Source organism: Tupaia chinensis, unplaced genomic scaffold (assembly GCF_000334495.1).
Source record: "Tupaia chinensis unplaced genomic scaffold, TupChi_1.0 Scaffold144899_1, whole genome shotgun sequence".
NCBI classification, from domain to species: Eukaryota; Metazoa; Chordata; class Mammalia; order Scandentia; family Tupaiidae; genus Tupaia; species Tupaia belangeri.
Window position 1 is genome coordinate 3,115,794 of NW_006204759.1, and position 8,453 is coordinate 3,124,246.

The 8,453-nt window shown below is 42.3% G+C and overlaps 1 protein-coding gene across 7 annotated transcripts in view; it reads left to right on the forward strand.

Moving 5' to 3' along the window:
• Window positions 1-8,453, forward strand: part of RAP1GAP2 (RAP1 GTPase activating protein 2) — a 262,143-nt gene that overhangs the window by 212,963 nt on the left and 40,727 nt on the right. For all 7 annotated transcript variants that reach the window (XM_006167571.3, XM_027767925.1, XM_006167572.3 and 4 more), the window contains one exon: window positions 1,195-1,278. In XM_006167571.3, coding sequence (XP_006167633.1) covers window positions 1,195-1,278 — 84 coding nt within the window. The remainder of the gene's footprint in view (window positions 1-1,194; window positions 1,279-8,453) is intronic.

Sequence of the window (8,453 nt, forward strand, 5' to 3'; positions counted from 1 at the left end):
TGGTGCCCACCCTCTCTAGAGTGAAAACCTCCCCCCCCCCCCCAAAAAAAATTTGCAAGAACACAGGATGGTCTGCATGGCCTGGCGGGTCTCTCTCCCTGGCAGAGCGCTGTTTCTCCCCTTTGACTAATTCGAGGCAGCAGTGGGGGCTTCCTCCAGGGTAAGGCTGCAGTGTTCTGGCTGGGGAAGCTGGGACGTGTTGATTTCCTGTGGCCACTGGGAACCTCACAGTGAGTGGCAACCTCCTATGGGCCACTGGGCCAGCTGACAAGTCGTGCCTGGTTTGTTTTTCCCCAGGCATAACATGTGACTGGACTCTTCCTTTTTATCCTCTGGCATAAAATCCTCTCTTTCCCAATAAGCTGGCTCAGCTGCGATCTTCCTGGAGGTTCCATGGAGGAAGAGGGTGCTGTTGGTGAAGGCTGCTGTGGTCTCACTGAATATTTATAACCACGTATTTCCATTTAGCTGTTGAGGAAACTAAGGCCCAGAAAGTTAAGTGAATCGTTCAGAGCTACATAATAGAAGATTCAAAAGTAGAGTTTCCTGTTTCCTAACCCCAGACCTCAACTTTACAAAGCATAATGGAAATGAGATAGAACCAATAGGTCATTTATGTTTTTCTTTGCATTTTGTATTAGGATATGTTCCTTCTTTCAGTGATCTTTTTAGGGGCCTCTCATTTTATAGATAAGGGGAAAGAAGTCCGGGCAGGAGCAATGACTTGTTCAAAAATAATCTGTTGATTAGAGGTGGAATTAGTAGGTGGTCGAGAAAGTCGTGACGTGTATGTTTCTGTTTTTTCTGTGCAAAAATGCTTCATGACTTTCCTGTCAGCCAAATAGGAATAGAGTCATCCTTGCTGACCAGTTTGCTAACGTCAGCTCCTTGAGTCCTACGGGACTTCTTGTGGGCACAAGCCTTGGCTGGCACATCTGGATGGGAATGGAGTGGACAATGCCGAAGTCTGGTTCTGGTTATTACTGGGGAATCCCCAGTGGTGGGAGCTAGCCAAGACCTTTGGGGACGCATCCTGACTACCTGTGTATGACTCCTCTCTTTCCTCCTTTGTGCGTGTGTCTCAGAGGAGAGAGCACAGCGCCTTCTCAGAGGGCACGTGTCCTTCCATTCACTTCATGTGCCTACACATTTTTTAACAACCAATCTTATTTTTTTTCTTCCTGCTTTTCCCAGGCCTCCCAGATGATTGTGTCCTATGATGAACATGATGTCAACAACACATTTAAATTTGGGGTCATTTATCAAAAAGCCAGACAGGTAAGCATTGCGAATTTATACTGGCCCCTGCATCCTATGAGTTCTCACTGAGGACTCTTCTTTTTCCCCCATCCCAAACAAAGGACCCTTGAACTACTGGGTTGTCAGGAAAGTCATGATGCATTTTTGCATAGAAAAACAGAAAAATACATCCTGATTTTTTGACAACCTGATGGGTTCTTAAACATTCCTTTAAATTTATTTATTTAATTCCATTTGTTATTATTTTTTAATTTGACCAGAGAGAGACGGAGAGAGAGAGAGATAGGGAAAGGGAGAAACCAAGTTGCCAGGCCTGGGACTTGAACCACTGTCGGCCAAGTGGGAATCCAGCGCTTTTAACCACCATGCTACCTGCTGACTCTGGTTCTTAAACATTCTTAATATGATCGTCACATTTAAAGTATGAACTAGACTTTAGGTGGCAGAATCCCTAAGGGAGGCTACTCTGCCTATAAAAGATCTGGAAATTTTTAAATGATGACAGCTTTTCATACAGTAATTCTAATTCTTCCTGTCTGTCTCATCTTACATTTATCTGTAGCTGTCTCCTAAGAAAAATCAAAATGGGTTAAGGGAATAGAAACCTCTCTTTCCTTGACCTCCATCCTCCCTGGGAGTTAGGAATTAGCTTCTCCTCTGCCCAAATCTCAGTGGTGTTCTTGAGCTAATCATGTGCATCTCTCAGTGACATCAGAATGGTAGCTTGAACTCAGCCATAGTGGAAGTAGTTTATAATTTTCTCTAATTTTAGTTGTATGTTTTATTTAAGCCAATATAGCTGACATACTATCATTTCTAAAAAAGAATTATTTTATTTAACTTTATTTATTTTAATTTGACCAGAGAGAGACAGAGTGAGAGGAAGTGAGAAACCAAGCTGCCAGGTCTGGGACTCGAACTGTGGTCAGCAATGTGGGAGTCCAGCACCCATAGCCACCATGCCACCTGCCTGCTCCATGGTGGAAGTATTTACACCATGGAAACTGGCAAACACTAGGGTTTGTATTTCCCTTCTTTGGAGGACCAGTTGTTAGAAAATTTACCAGTATGCCACTGCTCACTGTCCTTTGTCTCTGGTGACATGACATGCTGCTTTGGAGTTAGCTGCTCAGGTACTGTCTTTCAAACTGTGTTCCTTGAGATGCTATTCTGGTGAGGCACTCTGTGAGCAAATTGAGGAAGGGATGTTAGTGTGTGGGAACCTTTTCAAAACTCTCAGAACTCGTAAGGAAAGGAGTTCTTTTTAATGTTGAATTCAGGGTATTTTATGCTTGTTCGACCATGAACTTCCTATCTTTCCTACATTTTTTCTACCATAAACATTTATTTATATTTATTTATTTTAAAAATTTAGAGTTTTGGAAAACTTTTTAGAAGTTATTTCTTCTGAGAGAAGAGAAAGAGAGGGAGAAAGATGCCCCTAACAAAACAGTCACACCACCATCTACACCGAGCTATGACCAGCTTGGAGTCGCATGTACTTGGTGTGCTCAGGGAGTCCTGGGATGCATGTGGGTCCAGTTGTGTTATTGCTGTGCCACCTTCCAGCCCCTACCATGAACAGATACTAACTCCCCAAGCCAAGTGGTTGGCAGGATACACTGATGTCTCCTCAAAAATAGGTTCGACGAGGGGAACCAGCAGTTAGCGTAATGGCTATGTCGCTGGACTCCCATGTAGTCGACCATGGTTCGCATCCCGGACCCGGTGGCTTAAAACTCACGCCGGGCGCGTGTGCGTACGTGCCCAAGATCCTGAGAGGAGAATGGAGGAGATGGGATTGCAGTGTGACCATCCTCCCTGGGGGGTGATTTCTCGCTTTCTGTCTCTATGTCTCTGTCTGCTGGTGAGTGCACGCGCCCTATAGCGAAAAAATATCCTTTCCATAAAAAAACAAAAAAAAGGTTCGACGAGAGGAAGTTTTACACCCATTTCATCTTAGTATCACTCAAGAGCTTAGTATGGTGGCTTTATATAACTGCACTCGGTTGTTATGTAAATTAGTAAATGAGTAAAGATCTTGTCCTTGCTAATGGCAGATCAATAATATATTCTGATGTTATGCATGTTTTTTTCTTTTTCCATTATATTGTCCTTCCTGGCTAGATGATAGTTGATTTTCTCTTCTGAAGGTATTAGACCACAAAATAGATGTATTCGCTTACCAGCGCTCCACTTAGGTGAAGAGTTTGAGATTTGAAAATACTGATGAATCTTATCATTTAAGCGAGATTATTCAGGTAGCTGCTCTAATTATTTTTATATATTTCCATTTTTACTGTTCGGTTAATACAACCCTCCCAGTTAAAGTTCTTTGCTTGTGAAATTTACCAAAACAGAGCTTATAAGGCAATTACAGTCCAGTGTTCCAGTCACCTTATAATTACTGGAGGTTAACCATCCACCTCTGAGAAGGAGTCTGTGTGCTGTTTATGTGCCTGATGCTGCTGCAGAGGGAATAAGCCAGGAAAATAAAATACCCTTTTTTGAAAGTGAGACAGATTGTTGTTTTGCAAACCTACAGCTGGGGGACATTTCATGTGAACATTTGTTGCATAAAGGCCCTATGATGGTCTTTGGCTATAAATAAGCCTCACCTAAATCTCCTGTTTTATACATACTGTGCCCAGCACTGTGAGGGCGACAGTAGTGACTAAGACCCCTTCCCTGTGTGCTTGATCAAACTCAGGGCCAGTAAAAAAAGAATGACAGTGCTAATACAGGCTGGGCATGGATCCTGCAGGAGAAGCTCATGTCCCAGAACATGCACTGGATTGTTTTCTGGTAGGTGTAGACTGCCTAGAGCCAGCTCCTCTCCCACCCTCTGACCTCATGAACTGGGCAAACAGAATGCTTGGCTGCTGGTCCAATTGAACTTCATGCCATGCTATAGATCAGGGACAACAAACCTTTCTACAAAGGGCCAGATAGCAAATATTTCAGTCTTCATAGGCCTTGGGGTCTCTGTTGCAGCCACTCAGCTCTGCCCTTGTAGGACAGAAACAGCCATGGACATATGTAAGTGAAGTTGGTCTGGCTGTGTGCCAGTAAAACTTGATTTATAAAAATCAGCAGCAGGTGGGGCCAGCATATGGCGTAGTGGTTACATTGCTGGATTCCCACGTGACTGATTGTGGTTCGAGTCCTGGACCTGGTGGCTTGAAAATCATGCAAGGTGCGTGTGCGTGTGTGCCCAAGAGCTGGGAGGAGAATGGAGGAGACAGGATTGTGGCATGGCGATCCCCTGGGAAATGATTTCTCACTTTCCCTCTCACTGTCTCTGTTTCTCTCTCTCTTGTGAGCACATGTGCCCTAAGGCAAAAAAAAAAAACTATTAAAAAAAAGTTGGCAGCAGGTTATACAGAGCAGTTTGTCCCAAATTTCAGACATTCACAAACCACATTCAGGATGTATGTCAGATTGCTTGTTTAACTCTGTGCCACCGCTACAATGTTAATCCACCTTTATGAGAGGTCTTCAAAAGCTCATGGAAAAAATTATTGTGAAAAAATTATACACAGATTTCAAATTTGTGTATAATTTATTCCATTCATATTATTAATTACTTAATTTTTCCGTAAGTCTTTTTTAAGAAAAAGTTAAATGCACTTATTATTAAAGGAAATTATATATTACTATTCTAACTTGAGAACCAGAATTACTCACCATGAAATGAAGGTAATTTTAAAAAGAAATATTGTAGAAAACAAAGTAAAATTATTGAACTCTACTAGATTCTGTTGCCTATTGAAGACTTAGAACTTGAGAGCTGCCTTTTGATCTAAAGCAAGCATGAGGGGTGTGTTAAAACACTCCAGTCTGCCCCGTCGCTCCAAGAAGAAAGTCTGTCCTGGGGTGTCTGTCTGCGACCTACCCAAGTCTGTGGCTGTTCGCTTTGCGGGTCCTGCCAGCGTGAGTAGGGCATGCTGATCAGGCAGGGCCAGTCAGCGTTCTAAGCCTGTCATCGTAAAGCTTGCTTCTGTTTCGGCTTCATTTCTTTTTAAATGATTAGACTTTTTATTTTTAGATATTTGTAGATTCACATACAGTTGTCAGAAATAATGCCGAGAACTCTCATGCACCCTTCACCCCGTTTCCCCCAAAGACATTGTCTTGTAAAACCATGGCATTATACCATACCTAGGGTGTGGACGTGGATACGATCCACAGGTCTCGCTTCTATTTCTCAGTTTTACCTTTACTCGTTGTGTGTGTATTTTCTTGCATGCAATTTTATCACATGAGCAGGTTCCACAGGGAAGATGCAGAATTCCATCCTTAAAGGGGTCTCTTGTGTCACCTTTTATAACCACGCCAAGCCCCCTCTGTTCTCTCTTCCCCCTCTAGTCCCTTGTCCCTGGCAACCACTGATCTGTTCTCTGGTTTTAAAAACTTTGTTATTTCAAAAATGTTATGTAATCAAGACAGAGCAATAAACATATATACCAACTCAAAAATAAAAGTTATGTAAGTGGAATCGTACAGTATGTAACTTTCAGAGACTGGCTTTTTTCCAGTCAGTAGCATTCATCCAAGTTCTTGGGTATATCAGTCAATAGTTTATTCCTATTTTTTAAAAGAATTATTTATTTAATTTTATTTATCATTATTATTATTTTTTAATTTGGTTCAGGACACACATGCTCACGAAAGAGAGAGAGAGAGAGAGAGAGAGAGAGAGAGAAAGCAAACCACCAGGTCTGGTACTTGAACTGAATTTAAATTGGTTGTTCCCACCAATTTAAGTTCACTGTCTGTGATCCAGTTTTTCCGCATCCTTGACAGCATTTGGTTTGCCACTGTTATTTATTTTAGTTATTTTGGAAGATGTGTAGTAATAACTCACTATGATTTCAATTAGTGTTTTTTAAAGAGGTTTTTGCCTTATGTCATGTGTTGTGCTCACTGGAGAGAGAGAGAGAGAGACAGAGAGAGAGAGAGAGAGAGAGAGAGAGAGAAGGAAAGTGAGAAATCACCGCCCGGGGGGGCAGGTAGCCATGCTGTAATCCCTTCTCCTCCATTTTCCTCCCGGGATCTTAGGCACATACATGCATAGGCTCGGCATGCTTCAAGATACTGGGTCAGGGACTTAAACTGTGATCAGCCATGTAACTGTGTCCAGCGATATAACTGCTATGCCATTGGCTGGCCCCTTAATTTGCATATATATATTTTTTTTTTGGAGAGGTTTTCGCTTTAGGGCGCGTGCGCTTGCCAGACAGACAGAGAGAGACAGAGAGACAGAAAGCGAGAAATCACCCCCCAGGGGAGATGGCCATGCCGCAATCCCTTCTCCATTCTCCTCTTGGGATCTTGGGCACGCACGCACACACGCCCGGCGTGAGTTTTAAGCCACCGGGTCCGGGACACGAACCACGGTCAACTACGTGGGAGTCCAGCGACATAGCCATTATGCTAACTGCTGGTTCCCTTAATTTGCATTTTTAATGGCTGATAATGTTGAACATCTTTTCGTGTGTTTATGTGCCATATGTCTATCCTCATTGGTGAAATATTTGTTCATGTCCTTTGACCATTTTCTAACTGGATTTTTTGTCACTGTTGAGTTTTTTTTTAATTATTTCCTTTATTTTATTGATCATTATAGTTATTTTCAATTTGACCAGAGCAAGACAGAGAGAGAGAGAGAGAGCAAGCCACCAGGTCCAGGACTTGAACCGTGGTCATCATGTGGGAGTCCAGCACCCCTAACTACCATGCCACCTGCTGGCCCTGAATTTAAAATTTTTTAAAAATTTTATTTACCTTTATTTATTATTATTACTATTTTTCCAATTTGAGTAGAGAAAGACAGAGAGAGAGAGAGAGAGAGGGAGAGAGAGAAAGTGAGAAAACAAGCCACCAGTTCTGAGACTCAAGGCTCCCAAACCGCAGTCAGCCTGTGGGAGCCCAATGCCCTTAACCACCACGCCACCTGCCGGCCCCCGAGTTTAAATTTTTTATAACAGCTTTATTGCGGTATAATTATCATACCATACAGTTTACAATCATATGTGAATTATATCTCCATAAAGTATACAATTCAGTAGTTCGTGTTCTAACGAGGTAGTACAATAACTATCACTATCTAATTCTAATTTTCATTATCCCCAAAAGAAACCCTGGGCCCACTAGAAGTCAATCCCCACCTCCATTTCCTTTAGCTCCTGGCAACCACTAATCTTTGTCTGTCTCTGTGGATTTGCCTTATTGCCTTTTTATTATAGCCATTCTAGTAGATATGAAGTGGTCTCTCACTGTGGTTTTGATTACTATAGAGTTCTGAGAGTTCTTACTTTGATACTAGTCCTTTGGCGAAATTCCAGTTGTCAATTTTTCATTTACAGGATGTGTTTTTGGTGTCAAATCTAAAAATACTTCGACTTTCTTTTAACAGTGTATTTATTCATTTCTTGAGAGAGAGAGAGAGAGAAAGAGAGAGAGAAAGAGAGACAGGATCCTTCCCTTTATGCTGTGATCCACTCCAAGCCTTTAGCCAGCTCTGCTGTATGAACAAGTGTGTTCCTGGTGTACTCAGAGAGGTCTCTGGACATGAACCTGGAACCTTCTCACATGAGATTGCCTCATAGACCATCATGTTTTACTGCTCTGTTAACATAAGGGTCTTGAGCCTTGCTTTTTTTTTTTTTCTATAGGATGCATGTACTTGCTGGAGAGACAGAGAGAGACTGGGACAGAAAGCAAGAAATCCTCCCCGTGGTGGGGCTGGCCATGCTGCAGTCTTTTCCTCTTCATTATCCTCTTGGGATTTTGGCCATACATGCACATGTGTCTGTTGTGAGTTTCAAGACTCTGGGTCTGGGACTTGAACCATGGTTGGTCATGTGGGAGTCCAGCAATATAAACATTATGCCATCTGCTGGTCCCGAACCTTGCATTTTGTAATGGCCAGCAGCATTTGCTCAGATAGAAAGCCTCATTTACAGCCCTGGAGATTCTGCTTTGTCAAGTGAAGCTGTATCAGTCCTTCCTCAAGTTGAGGACATCCGTGGTGGATATATTGCAAGTAGGGAGAAAGGAAGCAAGGGACCAGTATCTGGTCAACCATATTCCTTCCTTGGCACCAAGAAAGCCTTTTCCTTTTCTTTCTTTCTTTCTTTCTTTCTTTCTTTCTTTCTTTCTTTCTTTCTTTCTTTCTTTCTTTCTTTCTT